This window comes from Setaria italica, chromosome VII, assembly GCF_000263155.2.
Source record: "Setaria italica strain Yugu1 chromosome VII, Setaria_italica_v2.0, whole genome shotgun sequence".
In the NCBI taxonomy this organism is placed as follows: domain Eukaryota; kingdom Viridiplantae; phylum Streptophyta; class Magnoliopsida; order Poales; family Poaceae; genus Setaria; species Setaria italica.
The window spans coordinates 1,992,858-2,018,642 of record NC_028456.1 but is presented as its reverse complement, the minus strand read 5'-3'; the positions used below and the strand labels follow the sequence as shown (position 1 = coordinate 2,018,642).

At 44.5% G+C, this 25,785-nt stretch overlaps 1 protein-coding gene across 1 annotated transcript; it reads left to right on the top strand.

Annotated features, from left to right (window-relative positions):
- Positions 1 to 2,799: 2,799 nt before the first annotated feature.
- On the top strand, positions 2,800 to 13,825 carry LOC101774147. The gene is given in 7 exon segments (XM_022828267.1): positions 2,800 to 3,399; positions 3,402 to 3,991; positions 5,361 to 5,471; positions 5,586 to 5,733; positions 5,834 to 5,913; positions 7,527 to 8,192; positions 11,918 to 13,825. Coding segments are annotated over 7 exon segments (4,014 nt in total). The 5' UTR covers positions 2,800 to 2,888.
- Positions 13,826 to 25,785: the final 11,960 nt, after the last annotated feature.

The following is a 25,785-nucleotide window of genomic DNA, read 5'->3' as shown; positions in this document are numbered from 1 at the left end:
ACATCCTCGGGCTGTCCAAAAAACATAGACAATTCGAAACAGATACGTTTATAGATATGCAAAGATCTGCATATTTCCAACCGTATCTCTTTCGAACAGGAGACGTCAGCTAGGTTACATGATATATGAACATCCTATGTTTCACATCATACGGAAAGAGGGGTGTAGGATGCCTCACCTTGTTGTCCTACAAAGTGACGAGTCGAGGACGGTGGGGAATGATCTTTGAAATAGCCTCTCCTACAACAAAGGAACATAATAGTGTCAATTCAATTGTGAGAATATAGTAGTGCGACAATTCACATTTCACATAGTACCCTCTGTTCAATTCAAGGAATTTGTAATTCTTCCTTACAAATTATCTCACTATTATTTTACAGGTGGATGAAGTACTCAAGGTGCATTTACTATCTATTGCTTCTTAACTGGCAGCGTATGTTCATGTGCATTTTGTGTACATGATATTGCTTCTACTATTAATTTGTTATTGACTACTACTCTCACAGGTTGATGAAATACTCACGGTAATTAAGCAAAGCAGAAACACTAGGTAATTAAGCAAAATCAACTCCTACTCCAACCTATCACACAGGGGGTAGGGGGCGGCGCTGGGGATAGGGGCGGTGGCCGCGAGGTGACGGTAGCACTGGGAGGCAGTGCGGTGGGGGTGCCAGGGGCCGCGCGCTGAGGGTTGGAGGACGGCCACCGGGGGCGGGGCGCCAGGCGCCGGGGGTCGCGCTGCGGGGGCAGGAGGGCAGGCACCGAGGGCGAGGGCCAGCGGCTTGAGCGCGGGCGCGGAGCCGGCGGCTGGAGGATCGCAGTGGGGCGCGGGAGGCCGGCGGCGTGGCGTGTGTGCATGTGAGTTTGGGTGCCTGCATGTGTGCGGGTGAGGGAGTGGTGTTACCGGTTATGAAGCATGTTTGTCGAGTACCCCAGATCTGGCACTCGACAAATCTGGGTATGCCGAGTACCCCAGATCTGGCACTCGGCAAAGCCGGGTATGCCGAGTACCCCAGATCTAGCACTCGGCAAAGCCGGGTATGCCCAGTGCCAGGTCGGGACACTCGACAAACTTCATTTTTTTTAATTTCCCTTCCTTCTTTTCCTTCTTTTCCATAACATGTTTTTCTAAATTTGTTCGGATGTACTTTGAAAATAGCTTGTTAAATTCACTCAACAATGTATTATTCCATTATTTTATGCAGTCATAGCTCAAATTTAATTTATATCAATGAAAAATCTATAATTTCACTTAATATATTAAAATTATCAAACGGTTCCAAAAATTTACCAAAATTTCACATGGTACAATTTATGTTCTCTATTTCCTATACAAAAAGGTTTGATGTCAAACCCCAATTCGACCGTCACTTTGACTCCAAATCTTACCTAATGTGTCTCAACGCTACGATTCTTCTTCGGAGATGCTTCGGTTTGTAAACATCATATGTGACAAATTGTGCGAAATCTTCTCAATTTTTTACCACAGCCTCCATGTACGATATCATCACATCATGACAAATCTCATGATTTTCAGACTTCATTTGCTTTTTTTAGAATTTAAAAACCATTCAGCCACACGTTCGTGGTCGTGTTTCGTGAACAAGATGTTCGAAATTTCTTTTCATTTCCTGGGTAAGGCCTCACACTGGACTCAATAACATGAATATCATTTTTCTACTCATTTTATTCTCTTATTTGAATCACTTGCATCACTTGCAGTTCAAATTTGATTTATACAAAAAATTCTTTGAAATGCAATAAATTAATTAAATATAGCAAACAGATTTAGAAATATCCCAAATTTGTACATGGAGTACCACATGTTGTATGTGGAGAGGAGAAAAAGTTTCAAGGTCAGAGGAGGAAAAAACTTATTTGTTTGCCGAGTGCCAGGAAACACACTCGGCAAACTTACCTATTTGCCAAGTGCCTAGGGAAAACACTCGGCAAACATATATATTTGCCGAGTGTCGAGAGGAAACACTCGGCAAACTTATTTCTTTGCCGAGTGCCACTAACGGACACTCGGCAAAGTGCTAACGGCCGGCACACCCCCCAAACGGATATCGATGTGGCGGTCTTATGCCGAGTGCCTATTCTTTGCCGAGTGTTTTGTTCTAGTTTGCCGAGTGTTTGTTTCGCTACACTCGGCAAAGAGTTTGTTTGCCGAGTGCTATTATTATGCCGAGTGCTTCTCTTGCAACACTCGGCAAAGAGATTGTTTGCCGACTGCCCGAAGGATTGCACTCGGCAAACACCCTAGCACTGGGCAAACCTAGTGTTTCCGGTAGTGCGTGGTTCTTAAATCTTCCTCGGTCGCCACAACAGAGACCAGATAAAGTGTCGCCTGACATCGCGATTCACAAGCATGGAATCAGGAAACAAGTTAAAGCGATGCGCTTATTTGTTAACTACCTGCTTTGCAGAACAAGACCTACTGCCCACGGAAGCACCACACCTGATCTCTTTAGTCTTAAATCTGAGTAGGGTCAGAGCTTTACTCTCCGAGGAGAGAAGGAACTAATGGTGGAAAAGGATCGTGGTAAGACAGGCTTTAGCACGCAAATCGGCAAGGCATCGGGCACGCAAGGCGGGAATCAGCTTTGCTTTGGGGGTAAAATGCATGCACTATCATCCAACTTGGCTTACTCAACGAATCCATGCTGCTTTCGCCGGCCGGGTATGCATGGAACATTTCCTACATCTGCAGGATCTGCTCCCCTCTCTATATAAAGCCCTCCGTCGCTCCTGCGAGGCTGTCGCTATGTCATCGTAATTAGCGGCATCAACATAATTGACAGCTAGCTAATAGCTTCCACCACACAAGAACACAAACGAACACACTGTTGTATAGAGCCTTCTGATCGAGAGCTCAGACAACAACAATGGCTGAGTTCGCGTTCGGGCTGACCAAGACGGCGGTGGAGGGGACGGTGAGCACGGTGAAGTCGGCGATAGAGGACGAGGCGAAGCTCAACGAGAAGGTGCAGCACGACCTGGAGTTCATCACGGCCGAGTTCCAGATGATGCAGTCGTCCCTCAGCGTCGCCAAGAGGGAGCGCGCCGCCGACAACGAGGTGGTGCGGACCTGGGTGAGGCTGCTCCGCGACCTGGCCTTCGATGTCGAGGACTGCGTCGAGTTCGTCGTCCACCTGGAGAAGAGGTCGTCGTCGGCGTGGTTGTGGCGCACGCTGCCATCGTGCCTGGTACCGCCGCAGCACCTGGACCTGGCTGCCGCCGAGATAAAGCAGCTCAAGGCCAGGGTCGAGGATGTAAGCCACAGGAACATGCGGTACAACCTCACCGGCGATTTGGCTGGAAGCTCCCACTCCATCTCCAAGCCGGCGGAGCAGCCGGCTACTACCGCCAGCCCGTCGGCGTTCCACATCCTTCGCGAGGTTGGGAGGCCGCTGGGAAGCTACATGGGATGGGCGACCTCCGGGAGTTGATCACCGGTGAAGGCGGCGATGACCTTCAGGTGATTTCGGTTTGGGGGAGCACGGGAGGTGATCTTGGGGCGAGGAGCATGATCATGGAGACATACTGTCATGGAGACATCTGCGATGGATTCAAGAGTCGCGCCTGGGTGAAGCTGGTGCAGCCTTTCAACCCCAACGAGTTCCTCAAGAGCTTGCTGACTCAGTTATGCCGCAGGAGCTGGAGCTCTCATCACCAAGCAGATGCAGGAGAAGTGGAGTTCCGGACGAGGATGAAAGCAGCGGTGGATGAGGATGACCATCTCATGAAGGCCGAGCTCATGCAGCAGCTCATGAAACACAAGAGGTATCTCGTCGTCCTCGAGGATGTGTCCACTGTGGTAGAGTGGGACGACATCAAAATGCTCCTGCCGGACTGTAAGAATGGCAGCCGGATCATCGTGTCCACGCACGACATAGGGATGGCATTTATGTGCACTGGGAAGCCATACCTTGTGTCGGAGCTCAGAAGGTTTCCTGACGGTCATTCTCTTTGTGCCTTGTTCAGAAAGGTAATAATCCTGGAACAACATCGTCAGTTAATTAATTCCATAAAATTTGTACTCTGTCTGCCATTTTTTTCGTAATTAAGACATTTTTTTGACTGTCTAGGTTATGCTTTGGCCAACACAATTCGTCCAATAGGATACTAGTCACGTAGCGATTTAGTATCTAATATAAATAATAATTTGTATAGTCAATTACTTCCTACAAAAAATTGGATACAGACGGAGTAAAAAAACGATCTTGAGTGAATGGTATACTTCTTGCTCTGCTCCCGTGTATAATGAATAATTTCTCAAAAGAACGCTATTTAAATCATACTATGAGCAAACAAATGGATATTAAAATTCTACTACTATCCTTTGCATAAATACAAGGATCCTCGCTCTTTCAAGACACTTTTCCTTTGGGATATTGACAGGAACATCCATATATATGGTGCTTTGACCATCAATCTCTTTAAATATATATTTTGAAATAAAAGTAATTATACATTACCGATATGTATTATATTTGGTGATAGCTTTAGTGCTATCACTAATATTTTGTCAACATTGGTAATTCTTTCTAATCTGAAAATATATGTTGAGAGACAAAAGGTAAATTTCACGGGAATCCAAACTTCAAGGCCACGGTAACACCAATTAAGTCCAATTTTGCAAACCTTCCATATAACCACGTACATGCCGGAGGTAATCCAACAAAAATATAATTGTGTGACCCGCACGTCAGGGTTTTAGAGACTGGAGAGGCCTATAGTTAGGATTCTGTGCACGTTACCAATTATCAGAAAAGTTGTGGTCGTTACCCGTTATGTTAAATTATCACTAGGAATTGGGCCTTTGTACTAGTTACCTAGCTCAGTCCAAAGTTCCATGGTATTTTCTCTTCAAAAAACACAGATTCAAGATTCCAAGAGTTATCAAAACATCCCGGTTGGACTAATAGAAAAGGAATGCTTTATTACATAATAGAACAAATTAGTTTTCAATGTGCTTTGCATGATAAAAATAATTGAGAATCGGGTTTGAATATATGTTTGTCCGAATTCTATGTTTTTACAAATAGTTCCTAGTTGAAATTGGCAATGGAATAAGTCCAAATAATTACACCCCTCGATTCAGCCTAATAAGTCTGGATGACATCCTAATTAACCTTGTTTTTTGTTCAATTTATTCCTCCAATTATGTCAACCGGTCCAATTTTCCTTGATAAGATTTGTCTTTTTCCCCTCACGCACTAGTGGACTTATAGGTTAAAATTTTATGAGGTAATAGTGGACATCATAACTTATTTTAAAAATTGTTGTGCATCCCACCAAGCCATATATGTATGGCCTGGAGTTCCTCACCCATAGCGTTACGTTCTTACCTGCAGGTCCCAGAGTGTCCCATTGATGTTGGCAAACTCAAACAGCAGATGAGATATCCTGGTAGTGTCATCTCCGTGTACGGCAGCTCCCGAACCAAATCAATTCTTATAAAGAAAGTTTGCCGCAACATACTGGATAGGCAGAAAGAGTTGGACGGACTGGAATTTGAAAAGTATGGATGGGCTTATGTACCGGCCTATTGGTTTGATTTGAGTGTCATATCTCGGCAGTTATATCTTGATCTTGCATCTGCTGGTGGCTTGACAGATGTTGAACGAGAGTCTATTAATGGAATAGTTGATGACATAGAGGAGGCAGACCTAATTCAAAGGTGTTGTAAGCTTCTGAGGGAGAAGGTCTGCCTCGTTGTTATTAACGGTCTGCGGTCCACAAGGGACTGGGATTTGTTCAAAGCTACCTTCTTATCAGAGCATGTCAAAAGTTGCATTATTGTCATTACAAGTCATTACAAATGAAGCAAATGTGGCCAAACATTGTGTAAATGATGAAGATCGAGTCTTCAACATCAAAGACCATGTACAAGCAAGCGTGGCTGAGGTATGTTTGAAATAAGTTTGCATTGTCCTTTACTGTCTTTCCACAATATACTAATTTCCTTAAGAATGTATACGCTAGCTCGTACAAATATTCCATCATAGGTTCCACTCTTATTACTCTCTCAACCACAAAAAAATGATATATTCTCTTTGTAGTATCTGAGGATTACATACTACTACTTATATTAGGCATATTTTCCTAAAATAGGCAAAAACTCTCATGTGCACACATACGTACTAATTCAACTAATTCAACTCATGCTCCTGTGTGGGCTAGCAATTTTAAGACTCATATATGTGCTAGAGAAATCCGTGAATAAATCTGTGCCCGCAGCTAATAAAAAATGCTTATTTGTGCACGCGCTCTCTCTCTCTCTCTCTAATTTATTTAACTACCAATTAATCTTTAGGTCCCCATTAATTCTAAGTTTTTCACCTACTCCCTCCATCCCAAAATTGTAAGTCATTCCAAGAATCTTGGAGAGTCAAAGCATCTCAAGTTTAACCAAAATTATAGAGAATATTATAAAGATTTATGACATCAAATAGGTATACTATGAAAATATAATTGATGAAGAATCTAATGGTACTTAGATGACATTATAAATGTTATTATATTATCATATAAATTTGGTCAAATTTGAGATACTTTGACTCTCCAAGATTCTTGGAATGACTTACAATTTGGTATGGATGAGTACATTGCACCGACCTATGTAGTTGATATGTATTTAGTTTAAAATATTAGCTTGTGCTATGTATTTGGCATGAAAATTGATATGGTCATCATTTCATTCCTACATGTATGCATTCCTACATGTTGAGCCATATCATCCATGTATAATACAATTGAGCATTTATCAGGCTAGGTCAAAGAAATGCTGGTTAGTTTCGGGCAAGTTTGCGCCTATGTCTACTCATAGGCAAGCATCAGGCTTTCCTTTTTCAGGCCCAGCCCATTATTTTTTAGTGCAAAAATATTTAAAATAATTGATTCGAGGTTGGCCACCTTTTTTTTTTCTTATTTTGGTTACCTTTGTCCATGCCTGGCACTAGTGCAGCTACTGGTCAGGACAGCCAAAGCTTAGTATACGATACGTGTACATACATAGGCTATACATATCTCTAATACTTAGGCCTCGTATAGACCTTGAGTTAATTTTTTTTCGTATATTAACAAGGACAGACCTAGGTACCGTAGATGAAAATTTAGAGACTTATTTGAGATCACTTTACTAAATGGTATAGTTTAGGATATGCTTAATAATCAAGATGAGTATAATTAAATACAAAATTAAGAGGGCTACCTTAGATTATTGTTCATAATAGCATAAGTGGGTAATTTAGATAAAAATTAGTGGTTACTTTATACTATTTCATTAGTATAGAGGGTGGTAGCTTTTCAGAAAAAAGTAGTTTTGATGGCTATTATTGTTAGTGATGTTTAGAAAATATTGATGGCTAGATGTTTCTTACTTTTATGAGAATGTATATGCGGATTAATATGGATGCTCAAAAGAGCCTTCAATTAGTAATACTAAGATTTCCGAAGGAAAAAGGTAACTGTGCGGATTTATTAATAAGGAAATTATGTATCTTATTATGCACTTGCAGTATTGTGGAATTCGAGATAGTCCAGATGAGATTTTCTCCACCAGAAGGGAAGAGGCACATGGCTGGACTAAGACATTTCAACTTGTTAGCAGTCGTCTAGAAGTGGGCTTAGACCTCTTCCTGCAGCTGCAAGAGCCAGGAGATTATGGAGTGGTGTCCGTGTGGGGGATTGCTGCCGTTGGAAAGTCTGATATCGTCAGAACTTGTTACTACCATCATATGCTTAATACATCACCGTGGTTCAGACTCGGTGACCAATATTTACATTTTGATCTTATGAAGCGATTTGCCAAGTACAGCTGGGTCCGTGTACCTCATCCATTCAATCTGACGGAATTCTCTCGGCGCTTACTTGTGGATTTCTATTCAGATGATCTTCAAGCCATGGAAACAGTGGCAGTTGGTATCATGCAAGGCCAAGACCTAATTGAAGAATGTCGCAAGCTTCTGCGCCAAGAAAACTATTTTGTTGTTGTTGAGGGCCTGGGCTCCACTGATGCATGGGACTCGATAAAAGAAGCCTTCTTTCCCCAACCGGTTGATGGTTGTATAGTTGTCATTATTACAAATGAAGCAAGCGTGGCCAGGCATTGTCAAGTTAAAGAACAACGACGAGTCAACGTCAAAGGCCTTCAAGCTGATGAAGCCCATAATCTCTTCATAAAGGTGCATTTACGTACGGTGTCTCAACCATCCTGCTTCTCAAGTTCTAGCTAGGCTTCTAGCAATTCAACTAATTTCTATTTCCTTTGGAGTGTGGTTCGCTCACTTACTCCATGATTGATGCTCGTAACTTTGCTCATAATCCTCGAATGGACCATTCTCGTAATCACTTGCTGCACATGCAACTTTTGGTTAAACTGATTGGCACATGCAACTTAGTAGATTGCCCACAAACCCAGCTGCTCTTGAAGTGCACACCTAATTATCATCCTCAGCATAGAAGAGGTAGTACGCAGGGTCATCTCTAGTTTCTAGATGTGTATGAACAGCATGGGTGTGTACATATGTGCTCAGGCCAATCTCAATAGGAAGTTTCATGACATTAAATTCAATGCCACATCAGCAAAATTGCTGACTTGGCAAGGTAATTAATAGAGGGAGTTTCATCCCCATGATACTTGTCTAGCACAATTACCTCGTTCTCAGTCTAGAACTATGCAATGAAACTATGCACTGAGACTAGCCTCAGCAAGTTAGCGGGAGAAAACATTTGCAATATGTATAATTAAAAAGTTGAATCCACAAGTTTGAAGAAAAGGCTAACATGGTATGGTACAAATAAAATCTGAAAGTAAATTGTGAATCAATTAGTAAATCTGACTTATGAACAGAAATGAGAAAACATTTATAAGCTGAATATTAAGCACTATGAGACAAGTGGCTTTCTCTCCCAATCAGTAACACCCTTTACTCCTAGATTTTGAACCGAGAGCACGAATCTGGGAATAATGAGGGTAGTATCACTCCTTCCTTTACCAACCATAGTGAAAGTCCTAGTGTTGTGATCTGAGATCCCGAACAGGAGATATGAGACAGGGGAAAAATGACCATGAAACCATGAATGAGAGAGAAACACATATGTAAATGGCTAAAAGTTCTCTCCTCCAAACCCTAGGGCTCATTTACAGGGAGGAGGAGATGATTGTTTATGTTTATTCCATTGGTGGGGTCAAATATTACAAACATGTCCCTAGATTTTATAAAGAGATCCCAAGATGTTAGAACTAAGTCCCTATGCCTCAAAAAAAACCCTCGGATCCTATTTCGGGCCTCTTTTACACACAAGGGGGTCCCGCGCCTTAGGCCACCTAAGGCGCGGTTGGTGTTATCAACTGGGAGTGGTACATTTTCCACAAAATAAAATGAAGGGGAAATTAAGCAATTCTAGATGCTCCAGCTTCCACTCTAGCATCAAACATCAAACAAATTTAACTGATTCATCTCATTCAACATCAAGTCCCAAATTGTTCTAATGAACAGTACACCAAGCACACAATCCAACATTCATCTCAGAATTTGAACAAGTCCTAAATTGATTAACATCAAGCACAAAATCGAACATTCATATCACAATTTGAACAGAATTTGAACTGGTCTTAAAAATCTAATATCATGCATATAATAAAAAAGATTCTTGCACTCATTGGGCAAGATTTTTCTTAAAAAAGATCCTTTTTAATATACTCTTTGTGTATGGTCTCAAAAACCTATTGTAAATTCTTGACAGAAAATAATTTTTCATTTTTGTATCTTTTAAATTAAATTGAGTTTTGTAATGACATTTGATGGTGGTGCATATCACATCCATCCTAATATCTAGTAAAATCTATAAAATGTTAACAAACTCATGGTGTCCGACCCCTTTCTACTCATCAACATCTGACCACTCTACTTGACCAACGAGAAGTTGCTCCACTCTGAGGAATTGGAGAATGAAGAGTGCATGCATGGAAAGAGAGGGATCTATATGTAGAACTTGAAGAACTAGAGTGGGAACATCAAGAAGTAGGACGTCAGAGATCTAGCTAGGTGTTTATGGCAAAATCCAGCACCCTCTTTCTTTGCGCCGTGCACTTTCCATACAGATGCAAAATCAATATTTTCTTTCTTAGCCCTATGCATTCCATTGGAAATTATATATACCTTCTGTTTCTAAAATGATATTTGGAAGCAAAAGTTGTTGTGCTTTGCATTTTGTGGGTGGTATTCATGGTGATGATGTCATCAGCGTCGTGCATGTTGAAGGCTTCAAGCCTTGAAGGGGACACTAGAGATATGAAGCTTGCCTAACAAGATGTCACCTCTGTTGTACCGTAGTACTGCAGCCCACGACCGCCTCTCATAGTCGATATTGTGGTGCTGCCCAAAATGACAACAATGATGCACACCTATTGCCTCGGTTGGTCAGAACCACACCTAGATTATTAATTTGCATGAAATTTTTTATGGCCCTTTTTTCCTGCTACTCATTTCAAACGGTTTTAACTTTACCCATCATTATTTTTCATAGATTGCATATATGCTTTTATCCTTTGTTGTTGTGTTCCAAACTATATTTTAGACAGCTCCCTAGTTTGAAAACCATCTATGATTTATTCAATACATAGACGTCGGCTTCATCATTTGCTGTATTACGATGCTCTGTGATATATTGATAGAAAATCGTTGACATACATGCATTGTTTTATAGATTTGCAGTAAGCTTTTTCCGACATAGTGAAACCCAATTTTTCTTCTCCTTTGGAATGTGAATGTTGTGTTTTGGACAAGCTCTAGTTGTATGCATATTTTAATTGCATGTGAAAATGTTATCGCCATTGTTTGAAGGCTATGGAAGGGGAACAACAATGTTTTAGCTAGCATATCTACACTAATTCAATTCAGAAGTACTCCCACCATTTCAAAATATAAGGTGCTTAGATGCTTTGTTGCTTTACCTTTTAGTCTAAATCAAACTTCTTCAACTTTAGCCAACTTTATAGAAAAAATTATTAATATATATCTACAATACCAAATAAGTGCATTGTCAAGAGATATGTCATGGACTTAATGAATTTTAGTTCGTGTATGTTAATGTGTTTCCTATAAACTTGGTCAAAGTCAGAGAAGTTAGATTTGGATAAAATTGAAACACCATACATTTGAGAATGGAGCGAGTAGCCATTTAAACCGTGAAAGATATACCACTAGGACTAGGGAGGAAAAACAGATAGAATATTCGTATTCTATCTATTTTCCTTCCTAGTCGACTATTTCCTTCCTAGTCTAGTGTGTTAAATATGTAGGATGTGATATGTATATTCTATTTACATATCAGATGTTCACTTTGAGTATACAGGTACGGATACGAATATGGTACGGATGTAATATCTATATTCAGATACAGACTATCCAAGTATCTAGACCCCTCTGGTCAGACAGATGGACGGATTATATCCGTATCGTTTTCACCGCTACACTAGACTAATACCAATAACACTTCATTCTGGATCGTGCATCCCTATATTGTGGCTGGGCTTTAGCCAGCACTGAATTTAAGAAGGATGTAGGGCTTGAACCCGGACCAACAGACTGAGATTGTGCTCCTGTTGCCATTATCCCATGAGAGCACTTGCCCAGTCCTGAATTTACACTGAATTATATATATTGAAACTGCAATTTATCTTATGAAATTTGATTTTAAGCTCGATTTTGGTTTGACAGACCTTCCATGTTTAAATATGTTTCTTGGAACTAAACTTTTTATCAGGTATTTCCAATTTGAAAATGAATTAGATCTCAAGGTGGTACTTAAATTTGAAATTAATTTTAATATTGAACTTATCTCATCATTTCCGACGATTTTAATTTGTGTATATTTATGAATTGATTATTTCCTTTAATTATAGGTCGCGTGGGACAACAAACCAACTCCTGATAATATGGAGCTGTCGAAAACTATCTTATCCAAGTGTGGTGGGCTTCCAAAAATAATAACTGCGATAGGTGAATACTGCAAGTCATCCACTGAGCGGCTGAAGCATATAAATGATGACTTTATAGGCAGTTTGGAGACGGAAGCCAGAGGATTCCGTAGGCTGAGGCGTCTGTTTTCTTGGATGCAGTTCTACTTTGATTATGCTTGCTCAGATACACTCAAGCCATGCATCTTTTACCTGTTAGTCTTCCCAGTAGACCACAACATCAGGCAGAGGCGTTTACTAAGGCGGTGGATTGCGGAGGGTTACTCCAGGGACAAAGCTTCTACAACCGCAGAGGAGGAGGGGAGAAGATTGTTCTCCGACCTCATCGACTTGAGCATAATCCAGGTCCAGGACACACCAAGCGAGACCCTACACCAACAGAATGGTTTCTTGCACGAATACATCGTCTCAAGGCCAATGGAAGACAACCTTGTTTTCACCCTGGAAGGGCATTGCACCCTGAGCTCGCAACGCGCAGGGAAACACCTCACTATAAGGAGCAGCTGGGATAGAGACAAGGTTGTATTCAAGAGCATCGACTTCTCACGGCTACGGTCTTTGACAGTGTTTGGGAAGTGGAGGTCATTCTTTGTCTCTGCCAATACCAATATGAGACTGCTTCGGGTGCTGGATCTGGAGGACACTTCAGGTGTAACAGATGATGACCTTGAACATATTGCCAAGCTCCTGCCTCGACTTAAGTTCCTCTCCCTGCGAGGGTGCAGGGAGATTACCTATCTGCCGAATTCATTGGGTGGCCTGAGGCAGCTTCAGACTTTGGATGTCAAGCACACTTCCATAGTCACCCTGCCTCCTGTCATCACCAAGCTAGAGAAGCTCCAGTACATCAATGCTGGCACCACTGAACCAATTGATGATTTGACAAGCCCTGCTGAAGCAGCAAGTGGAAGCCTGCCAGCTGCAGGCGAGGTCGTCGGCACATCAACACCACCACCATGGAGCAGCAGAGCACAGAATTTTGTATCTGGTTGTTTGTCTAACAATTTGAACAGAAGCAAACAACAAGCACATAACAGCAGTGTTAAGGTTCCTGCAGGGATTGGGAGGCTGACAATGTTACAAACTCTTGGTGTTGTCAATGTCGGTGGCGCAGGAAGGAAGGCCATCTCGAACGAGCTCAAGATGCTTACCCAATTGCGTAAGCTTGGGGTGTCCGGCATCAACCAGGGAAACTACCAGAAATTATTTTCTGCCATCTCAGATCATGCCCATTTGGTGTCCTTGTCTGTGCGACTTGACAAGGATAAGGAGGGTGCCTTCTGTTGTTTGGATGGCATCTCCAAGCCACCTAAGACCCTGAAGAGCCTCAAGCTGTACGGGCATGTACACAAATTGCCAGACTGGATGAGGCAGCTTGACAATCTGAGTAAGGTTGATCTTGAGATCACCATACTAACACAAAAGGACACACGTTTCTACGAACAATTTCCAAGTCAAAGTATCCATGGTCGTGTTAGTGTCAAGCCGATTCAAGTTAGTCAAGTCCATTTTGGAGTTCCGGAAGACCCTCCCTGTCGTCCCTGGACAAAGCAATTCCGGATCTTCAAGATCGACTGCACCACCAGATTACAAGCGAATTTTGGAGAAGATTACATAACGAGCAGCGTTCAGCTGCTTGTGGTTCACTGCTCTAGTGGGTCGTCTTTGCAGATTTCTGGGCTGGAGCATCTATTGGTTCTCAAGGAAGTATGGCTCAAGGGTTCGTACAGTTACGAACTCTGGCAACAATTGAAGCAGCAACTTTCCGAGCATCCTAAAAAACCTGTCTTGAAGCCGGAGATACCACCTTTCGTCATGAGCAATGAGTATTGAGCACCAAGCCAGAGCCATTGTACGCTTAAATATATGCTTCTTTTATTTTTCTTTTAAATGAGAAGTAATATGTAAGTGTGTTGTGTTTCTGAATAGTTCTCTTATTGTCAGGAGAAATGGTAGAATTTGCAGCTACTCCCTCCATCCTCAATTACTATTCGTTTTGGCTTTTTAGATGCATAGCTTTTGATATGCACATAGATATATACTACTCCCTCTGTTCCAAATTACTATTCATTTTGACTTTTCTAGATACATTGATTTTGCTATCCACCTAGATATATATTATATCTAGATACGTAGCAAAAGCTAGGCACTTAGAAAAGCCAAAACGAATAGTAATTTGGAATGGAGGAAGTATGCACTTAGAAAAACAAAAATGAATAATAATTTGGGACGGATAGAGTAGAATTTTGTGCTACAAATGATCAGTTAATTTCCATTTTGTAACATATACCTATGGTTGGGCGCCATTCCCTCGTGAGTGGAGTATGTACTGTGCACATTTATCACGTCGGAAGCAACCTACGCACGTATATTCACACTTTAAGAAGTTGCAGTAGGGTGTTTGAAACGCACCAATCAAAATCTATTACATTCGCTTGACACGTGTGAACAAAGTCTTGTAGAAATGGACCACTTCTACATGCATATAAGAAATCTGGAAATCAATTACCACAAGTGGACCATTACATCCGCCGTATGTGGAAATAAATTTACATGTAGGCCACTACCCCATATTTGCCCCAACCTCGAATCATCGATACAATACCATATTTCAAAAAATCTATCAAGATATTTTATCACAATTTTACTGAATTCAGCAAACACGATTTCATCCCATAATGCAGATATAATAACATATCTTCCAACTATTTACATCACAGTTCCATATATAGTTCATCACAGTTATAATAAACATCACCTGTATAAGAATTTATGTTTCTCCAACTCACAATTACTAAAAGTAACTTGTTCTCTCCAGCAAAAACTCCTAAATGTAAAGCCCTACTTTCTTATGACATGTGGGACCCATACGTAAGAAAGAAGGAAAGAATAAGAAAAAAAAAGACTGGCAAAAAAAAACTTTTTTCCTTTTTCCCATTTATTCCATCTTTTTTCTATCCTCTGCGCCATCTCTCACTTATCTTGTTGTCTTCCTCTGCTTCGCTCGACTCCACGGTCACAAGAATCGGAATCCGCCCCCAACCCACCCCAAACAAGCTCGCTGGTGAAATTAACATCGGAGAGGCCCTTATCGTCAGCCTGTCGGGTGCCCACCAGTAGCACCACAATTGCGTGCACCCTACCCTATCTCCATCTCTATCTCGAGCATGGGTGTCGGCACCAGAGAAGCCTAAGTGGAGGTTAGCAGCGCTTGAGATCCTACGTCTCATTCAGCCCTAGGCCCATTCTGCTCTCCTACATAAGCTAGAAGTCGGAGCTGGGAGTTTGTCACACCCTGAAATTTTTGGATTTCAGGATGTGATTAAAAGGAATAAATAAACAATGATTTTCTCATAATTTTAAAATTTTCCTAACATTTATTTTTCTTCACAGGAAATTTAGTATAGGAAAAATAATTATTTGTTTTTCTAAATTAAATAAGGTTGTTTCGTGTGTTGCATTTATGCCGATGCAGTCTCGTGTTTCACAAGTGCAAAAGTTTCAAAAATGCGTTCATACGATGAATAGAATCTTTCGAGAATTTTTCAGAATTTCCTGGAATTTATTCTCATTTTCTAAGAGCTAAATCCAATTTTCGAAAGGCTCTAGAATCCTTTTCATGAGCTCCAAGTATTTTATTTGGATTCATCATGTCCCAATCTATCTCTAGAATTTTTTAGGATTTTCAGAGTATTTTTCGTGACTTAAATAAATTATCTAGATTTTCTGAATTTTTATTTACATGGGAAATGATTTTTTGAAAAAAATCAAACCTATCCTATCAGTTTGGGCTTGGCCTGCGTCGACTGGACCGGCCGCTCCCATGATTTTTTGAAAAAAATCAAACCTATCCTATCAGTTTGGGCTTGGCCTGCGTCGACTGGACCGGCCCAGCCGCAGGCCCGACCAGGCCTATCGGCTGGCTCTGCTCGTGCCCAGGCCGAGCTCGGCCGGGCGGCGTCGCCACCAGCCTTCCTCGGCATGCGTGCCGAGCATGCTAGCGCCGTGGCACCTATAAATAACGATGCACCAAGCCCCTGCGCGCTGCTCGCACTGCCACCGCTACCCCATGCCTCGCGCTGCGCCGTCGCCTGCAGAGCCATCGCCACCCCCAGCACGCCGCATCGCCGCTAGCCCTACGACACGCACGTGTAGCCGCCCTGGACTACACCCTCACCCGCTCGCCGCCCGTCCCTGTGTGCCGAGCTGCCTGCGCTGCGCTGTCGCTGAAGCCGAGCCGCCGCCATCCTTTGTCATCGGCCGCCGGCCAGTTTCCGGCCAGAACCCATCCACCCCGCCGTCGTGAGCACCCCGCGATCTCCTCCACCTCCTGCTCCGCCCACCAGAGCCACCTGCCTGCCGGAGCGCCGCCAATTTGGCCGGGCAGAGCCACCGTAGACCAAGGAAGAAGATTGCCAATGGTTGCAGAAAGGCCCCTGGCCAAACCTGTAATTATATATTCTTTTCCTTGTGTCTTAGTTAATCTGCAGAAAACTCCCTAGAATATTTCTGATCCCTAGATCCAATCCAACCCGAGATCTTTCGCAGATCTAACCCTGAGGTCTCACCTATTCACAATGACTATTCACTGAGTCTAAGGTATCTTCCTTACTGGCCCCTGTTGTCAACGGTTAACCAAATTAGGTCCTTCTTACCTTGTTTAATCCGTAGATTACATGTTTTAGCTCCATTTAACCTTATTTTTGTTGCGTTAGATTCATATCAACTTAACTCATGCATTAGAAGCAATGTTAATCATGATCTCTGTTTTGTAATTTATTTAAAATATTAATATGATTAAGTACTTGTATATTTGCTTGTCTAATTAAAATGTAATTAGAGTTCAACCCCGTGTTTTCACAACTAATGTAAATTTGGTTAATACTTATTTAAATAACTCTTCCAATTAAAAGGTAATTAGAGCTACACCTCGGCATTTTCATAATCACACTCAATTTGATTAATGATTATTCAATTTATTTTCTAAATAAAAGCTGCCTAGGTTACATCTCGAGTTTTCATAACTAAATGTTAATTTGGATAATATAAACATAAATTTGTTTTTGAATTATAATTTGGTTAGTACAATCGAATCATAAAGCTATGCGCTTAGATGTTTACATATACTTTATTTTTAAATTAAATGTTTACATAAAGTTAATTTGGCATAAATTGTACTTGAATATTTATATATAAAATTTGACTAAGCTTTACATCATCTTTTCATATGTAAATATTACATTATTTTTCTCAACTAAAATAAATGAAGTATGTAGCTCTTATCTTTTCTTTTATAATTCAAACCTCTCGATAGCTTTATCTTTTCAACCATAGTTCCGTTTTAAGCGTTTCTTGCATTTGTGATCTTGGTATCAAGCCCTATCCTTTAGTATGCTCTTTTAAAGATTTTCTCTTTGATTGGTGTATTGTTCTTAGTTGTATTTGTTTGTTTGCTTGTATGTTTGTGCCGGTGATTGCTTCGAGTAGAAGGATCGATGTTCGAGAGATTTGAAGATTAAGAGTTTCATGAGAGCAAGAGCTGAAGAGCAGTAAGAGTAACTTTTTGTTGGAGAAAGGTAAGTGTCCCTAACCATCCTTCTACCTATACTTTGTTTATACTATTACGATGATAATGTTAATTGGAACATAGAGTGATCATCGAGGAAAACAGTACAACCATAAGACCAATAGGCTCTAGTCTTGTCAAATTAATTAGAGACTCTGGTTTGTGGTAGTCTTACCGAAAGGGCAAGAAGGGGTCTTGTGATGGGGTATAGCTCGGCTCCTTTGAGTGGTATTCTCTTTGTAGATACTCACCTTAGGGGAGGGTTATGCACAGGCAACTGTCGAAACCTTAGCGGACCACTACCTACTAGGGAATCTTTGTAAAGGCCTCGTAATGCCCCTTGCAGTCACACCTCGGTAGTGTGATAAGTGCCTACTTTTGCACAGCATGGTTGGGTCTAAACTTCTCTTGAACTTTTACGCGACTTATGGGGAAAGTGTACAACCTCTGCAGAGTGCAAAACTGATATATCAGTCGTGCTCACAATCAAAAGCGCCCTGGATCCTCACATGATTAATAAACTTGAAGATAGACTTAAATTGTTAATCTGATTATTTCTTATGGTCTTGCTGAGTACCAACCATAAGTGTACTCACCCTTGCTTACTGCTGCTCAAAAGATGAAGGTGTGTGAAGTTTTCTGAAGATGATGTTGAGTTCTAGGCATACGCAGCCCCCAGTCAATTGCTTGTGAAGTTTGGAGCCTCTATTTCTAGGATTAAGCTGTATATCTTTGATAGACTCGTAAGTCTTTATTTATATTTCTTTATGTGATACTGTTGTTGTTATTCACTAATGATGCCACTATATGTACGAAACTAGATCCTAGCATACATATAGGTAGCACTTGATTTTGCTTTAAAACCGAGTGTGACAGAGTTCCAGCCTTAGCTTGCTTGGCTGTTCAAGCTTGTGGTGTGGAGGATCGCTTCCACCACTGGCTTCAACTAGTGTTGGATGTCACCAAGCTTGGGTGGATTTGGACTGGGCATGGACGCTTGAGGTCGGGCTGATTTGCGTCCTCGTTTGCACCATTGCCAAGATGATTTGTGAGCGTTCGAGGTTGACCAGGTGGATTGGGGAGGGGAGCTCCAGCAGCCTGCCTAGGAGTTTGGGATGGGCGTCGCTGAAATTAATCTCGCACACGTGGAGAAGCCACGAAGGGTGATGTGGCGGAACCACCCCGGATTAGCTTGATTAATCAGAGTTTAGCCGCCTAACATGCGACACTCCTGATTAACTTGAGCTAACACGAAGCGCCGTCGGACTTCATCCGATTTAACCACCTAAACAGGATCGAGTTCAGCAAACCCACACGAAGGTGAGCGGTTACAGAGAATACAACGAGTCCATGGATTTTAAACAAGTTTTACTCATTTTGATTCCACCACAAAATCCAACATTAGGGTTTACAAACAAAGATCAACAGAGAAAGCTAGGGGAAGACTTCGTCGGGGTCGGACGTCCGGGCGAGGCTAGCCAGAACATCACTGAGTCCTCTCCTCGCCGTCCGAGGAGGGGTCCCACTCGACCGTCCAGCCAGGCGGAAGCTGGGGCGGCCAAGCGCCAACAAGGGAGGGGTCGGGAACTGCAACTTCACCTGAAAAACAGGAGCCACAACAAGGCTGAGCTACTAAGCTCAACAAGACTTAACCGGGGAGGAGCCAACTACTCTTCCAACTAGACATGCAAGGCTTCTTGGCTGAGGGGTTTGTTTTGCCAAAAGCACTAAGTAACCTATTTTCAAGTTTTAGCTCCGGTTCTAGCTTTACTTACCAGTCTAGGTTGTGCAACCTATTCTAAGCACACATCGAGCCAAACAAGTGTGTGGATAAAATCAACAACCTTGCCATCATCAGATTCCTCATTTACTCAGGGTGACATAGCGATCAAGTAATCTCAAACTGTGAGAGGCAGACGAATCGATTCGAGTTCTTTAACCATGCATGGTGAACCTAGCCCCACGACATCCGCGCACCCGGAGGTCGCTTCCTGTGTCGGCCTTCCCCATTGATCCCCTAACCCGTGTCGGGCCCATTTCCTTTGGTGCAAGGTTCCACAGACCCGGTCTCTGCCGTTCTGTGACCACGCTTTGCCACCACGTGCGACAACCAGCAGGGGAAACTCCGTTCCAAGAACAATGGGGCGACCGCTCACGTCTAGGTTCAATCAGGTACTAGGCTTCCTCATCCCATACTAAGTATGAGGCTAGTACTTTCAAACACTTGATCACGAACACCACCACTGTCGGGCCTTAGCAAGTTTTCATAGACAGACGGGGCGACCATCCGACCACCAAAGTGTTACCAACCCTGCCCCGTCCATCGTCCTTATAGTTGTAACAGGAGAGTAAACATGCAACTCCTACAACTCGTGAGTGACAGGAGATCACTCGGCTTTTACCGTCTCCTATTTAAGCAATGCAGCTACTCGGTCCAACAGCTAGTGCTCATATCAAGGGTTACTAAGTCATGTATCTATGGTTTCACACAACTCCTAAACGTAAATGCACAAACATGCTATTCGGAAGGCATGTGCAAGTTTGGCAAAAACACGTAGGATTTTCATGCAACCGGGGCTTGCCTGCAAACAAAGAGGGCGGAAACTGCTCGACTTCGGGGGCGGCTTCGACTTCAGCAGGCAGGAACTCGGCTACAGCTTCTTCTTCGGGCGCTGGGTGCAGCTCGTAGAAGCCGTCAGCGAGATGCAACTCTACACGAATGCAATGCAGGGGTTAGCTTAAACGTTTAAGTCGACAGCAACACTGGCTCTCCTGAGCCCAGAAACTCGCGACAAGGAGCAGGAGGTTAAGGCTGTTTGAGAGAGCTGATGATGATCACGAGGTAAGGGCAGGAAGGAAGCTAGTGGTCTGATCCTTGAACTAGAGGATGTGATAACTGGGATCCTCAGACGGAAGCGCTGAAGGGTTCCCACGTTTTACACTTACACCCTCGAGTTGAAGAAAAAGATCACAGCCAAGCCCTCGGGCGAGGCGGACAAGGGTCGGCGAACAGACAGGGTCGGACAAGACGGAACTGGGGTCGGGTGGATAGGAGGGGTCGGTCGAGGCGGACTTAGGGTCGGCACTCACCTTCTTCCTGAAAGGAAAGCTTGGGGTCGGGAAGAGGCCGACTTGGGCGCGGAACTAAAGCTTCGATCAGGGACTAAGATTGGCGATACTCCGGCGGCGGCGCTGCTTCTTGCGGATCACAAGAGAGCTCTACGCAGCACAAGGAGCACGCTGCTGGTGACTTGGATGAACTGAGAAGGAACTGGGAGATGAACTTTTCAAGAACTGGGTGGGTGGCGCTAGAAGCTTGAGCAGGGAGCTAGAGGAAACTAAGGGCAACAAAGGCGGAGGGAACTCCGGCGACAGGGGCATTCCTTTTATAGCTGCTGGAGCAGAGGAACGGAAACGTCGCGGAGAGAGAGAAGGGGAGCGGCGCGAAGGCCGGGGAGAAGCAATGGAGTGCTCTGCCGTGGCGGCGATTGAGCAAACCGGACGGTGCTGCAGAACTCCGGGGGTGACGCCAGCGATCATTGCGCTACCCCGTCAGGGCGGCGTAGGCGCGGGTAGACCGGTGGTTGGGATTTGGCGGAGAGCGGGCGTCGCCGTGCGGAAGAAGTGATAGAAGCGACCGGTTAAACGGCACTAGAATCAAGGGCGCACAGGTGGGAGAACAAGCGGACGCGGCGCGGGGAGAGCGCGGAACAACAGATTGTCGGGCGGCTTCTGACAGAGCGGGGAAAGGGACTGTCGCGGCCGCGGTCGGGGTTGGCGGTTGGGGAATCGTCATGTAGCGACGACCGGGCGGCGCACTGTTGCTGGAAGGGACGGAAAAGACGGGCGACATCGGTCTCCGGGGCCGGGATCCGGTATCGCGATGATGGGCGCGGGAGACGAGGGTCTGCAGAAAGGGGTGCAGAGGGCTTCCGCTGCCATTGGGGAAAAGCGCGCGGGAACCCACTTGGTCGCTTGCCAGAGACAAAACTGAGCGGTGGCGTCGGAGAAGACGAGCCACGCGGCAGGAAAGCTCTGAGGCGGCCATGCAACTCGAGTGCGGCTGGTGCGGGGGATCTGGAAAAGATCTCACGGGTCCACCGGGAGAAAAAGATCGGACGGGTGAGGAAGATCAGCAGGATCCGACGGAGGGCTGAACTCGCCAGGGTCGGGAAAAAGGAACGAACGGTAGGGGTCGGAACTGGCGGAAGACTGAGCACTTAGGTGCGGTCAACAGAGCAGCTGACTGAGGTTAAAGGCTGAGATCAACTTAACTGGGAAAGATTAGGGGTCGGTCATTACAGCCTACCCCTCTTAAAAAGAATCTCGTCCCAAGATTCAAGATCAAGGGTGTGCTGCTCTTACCTCCTGGATGAGATAGAAAACCTGGAAAACGCTTGTTCAGATATCCTTCCATCTCCCATGTTGCTTCATCTTCAGTGTGGTTTCTCCAGAGGATCTTGTACATCCTTACCACTTGGCGTCGGGTGTGCCTTTCCTTCTGGTCAAGAACTCGATCTGGGTACTCGGCGTAGGTCAGGTCAGGTTCGACTTGAAGCTGTTCTTGTTCTAGGATCTCTGCTGGAACTCGGACACATTTCTTCAACTGAGACACATGGAAAACATCATGTATGGCTGATAGCTGTTCTGGGAGTTGGATCCGGTAAGCAACAGGTCCGCATTTCTCCACAATCTCATAAGGGCCAACATAGCGTGGAGCTAACTTGCCCTTTATTCCAAACCGTTGCACTCCTTTGGTTGGGGAGACTTTAAGGTACACATGATCACCAAGGTCGAACTGTAGGGGTCTCCTCCTCTGGTCAGAGTAACTCTTCTGTCGCGATTGGGCAGCCTTGAGATTTGCCTGAATTACCTTCACTTGCTCCTCGGCTTCTATTACTAAGTCAGGGCCATAAACTTGTCTTTCTCCTGGTTGGGACCAGTTCAAGGGTGTTCGGCATCTTCGGCCGTACAGGGCCTCAAACGGCGCCATCTTCAAACTGGCCTGGTAGCTGTTATTGTAGGAGAACTCTGCTAAGGGCAGGCACTTGTCCCAGTTTTTGTCATAGTGGATGACACAAGCTCTTAACATGTCTTCGAGGATCTGATTTACTCTCTCGGTTTGGCCATCGGTTTGGGGATGATACGTTGAGCTTCGGATGAGCTTGGTGCCCATGGATGCTTGTAGTTGCTCCCAAAAACGTGCCACAAACTGAACTCCTCTGTCTGAGACTATAGTCTTGGGTACGCCATGTAGGGAAACGATACGGTCGAGGTACAACTCTGCGTACTGACTGACGGTGTAGGTGGTACGCACAGGAAGGAAATGTGCCGTCTTGGTCAGACGGTCCACTATAACCCAGATAGAATCATACCGTTGAGTTGTAAGGGGTAACCCAACTATGAAGTCCATGCTGATGTCTTCCCATTTCCAAGGGGTAGCGGCTGCAAGGTCCCTGCTACCTTCAAGTGACTGGCCTTGACACGTTGACAAGTGTCACATTCTGAAACATAACGAGCTATCTCCGGTTTCATCCCACTCCACCAAAAGGTCTGACGGAGATCATGGTACATCTTGTTGCTGCCAGGGTGGATAGAGAACTTGGAAAGATGAGCTTCATCTAGGATTTGCTTCCTTAACTCGGGGTCGGCGGGCACTACTAGTCGGTTTCCATAGTATACACCTCCCGTTTGGTCCTGCCGGAAAAGCTTATATCCCTCGTCTTTTACCAAGACCTTACTGATGATCCGTTTTACTTCTTCATCCTTAGCTTGTGCTGACCGAATCCGGTCCTCTAAAACTAAGTCAAGGATGATGTGATCAAGGGTTCCATGGGGAACAAGCTCTAGACTTAGTTTTCCCATCTCGTGACACAAAGTGTTGGTGAAGGCGGTGAACAACAAACAGTTGCACTGAGGTTTGCAACTGAGGGCGTCGGCCACCACATTGGCCTTGCCAGGATGATAGTGCACTTCCAAGTCATAATCCTTTATCAACTCCAGCCATCTTCTCTGACGCATGTTGAGGTCGGCTTGCGTGAAGATGTACTTGAGGCTCTTGTGGTCGGTATAGATGTTGCAGTGAGCTCCCATTAAGTAGTGCCTCCATATCTTCAAGGCGTGTATCACTGCTGCCAACTCAAGGTCATGTGTCGGGTAGTTCAGCTCATGAGGTCGCAACGCATGTGAGGCATAGGCAATGACTCGGTTGTCTTGCATAAGAACACACCCGAGTCCAGTGCCGGAGGCGTCACAGTATACGTCATACGGCCTGGAGGGGTCGGGTTGAGCCAAAACTGGGGCGGTGGTTAACAAGTGCTTCAGGGTTTAGAAAGCTTCTTCGCACTTGGTGTCCCACACAAACCTGGCCTCTTTCTTCAACAACTCGGTCATCGGTAGCTATCTTGGAGAAATCCGGTATAAAACGCCGATAGTAACCTGCCAGTCCGAGGAAACTCCGGATCTGGTGTACCGAGACAGGAGACTTCCATTCCATGACCTCTTGCACCTTACTGGGATCCACGGCAATACCGTCCTTGGAGATAGTGTGTCCCAAAAACTTGACACTATCCAACCAAAACTCACACTTGGAGAACTTTGCATAAAGCTGGTGATCTCTCAGTCGCTGAAGAACTATATGAAGATGGTTGGCATGCTCTTCCTTGTCCTTTGAGTACACTAGGATATCATCAATGAACACCACTACAAACTTGTCCAGCTCGGGCATAAACACCGAGTTCATAAGGTACATGAAGTAAGCGGGTGCATTGGTGAGTCCAAAGGACATGACTAGGTACTCATACAATCCATATCTGGTAGAGAAAGCTGTCTTGGGTACGTCGCAAGGTCGAATCTTGATTTGGTGATAACCAGAACGAAGATCGATCTTGGAGAACACTTTTGCTTCGGCTAACTGGTCGAACAAGACATCAATGCGGGGCAGTGGGTACTTGTTCTTAACTGTTACCGCATTGAGGGGTCGGTAATCCACACACATCCGTAAACTGCCGTCTTTCTTCTTCACAAACAGGGCGGGGCAACCCCAAGATGACGTACTGGGTCGAATGAAGCCCTTTTCCAACAGATCATGCAACTGGGTCTTCAACTCTGCTAACTCAGCGGGTGGCATCCGATAGGGTCTCTTAGATATCGGGGCTGTGCCGGGAACCAACTCTATAGAAAACTCCACTTCTCGGTCAGGTGGCATGCCTGGCAAGTCTTCTGGAAACACATCTGGATACTCACAGATAACAGGGAGGTCTTCTAAACGGAATCCCAAGAGAGGATAGGCACAAGGAGTCAAGGACTCAGGATGGGTCAAGGATAGGGTAGAACTGCTATGAGAGGGCGAGTTGATGAAAAGAGATCGGGCTGAGGTATCTAAAACAACACGGTGTCGGGCCATCCAATCCATGCCAAGGATGACGTCTAGGCCTTCAAGGTCAAGGAGGATAAGGTTTTCCTTGAAAAGGGTGGGGCCTAGCTGGAGAGGTACAAGAATAACGACCTGATCCGACGTTATCCTTCCTCCAGGAGTGGCGATCACATAGGGTTCCTTAGTGTGACCTACACTTAGCCCACATCTTTCCCTTGCCTTACTTCTGATAAAGCTATGGGAGGCTCCCGAATCAAACAACACCACAACAGCTTGATTTAAAACAAGAAAAGTACCCGTCATTACTGACGCACCTTCGGGAAGTTCGGTCAAGCTGGTGTAGTTGAGTCGGCCGTGTCGGACTTGCACCTTGGGCCTTCTCCCTCTGGCCGACATGGGGTCCTGGCCTTGCTGCTGAGTCTTGCTCCTGGGGCAGTCCCTTGCAAAATGCCCCTCATTGCCGCAGGTAAAACATCTGTTGCTGGCTGCCGGACGAGGTGGCGTTGGCAAGGTCAGCCGGGGTACTTGTGGTTGGAAGCCTGGAGAACTAGGCATTGTTGCCGGCGGGGGTCGGGCGATCCATTTCCCTGACTGTTGGGATCGGCCAGGGGCTGTGGCTGGTGGAGGGATCATCCGAAACCTTCGGGCTGGCGGGCTCGGAAGAGCCACAGAGGCTTTCCTTTTCTGGTCGGCCTTGAGAGCTTGCATGCAGTCCTCCTGGGAGATGGCCAGATTGACCAACTCATTATAGGTATCCACTCGGATGGGGTTCAGCCTCTCCCTGAGCTCCAAGCTCAGTCCTCGGCGGAATCTGTCCCGCTTCTTCTCATCGATGTCCGCGTGATATCCCGC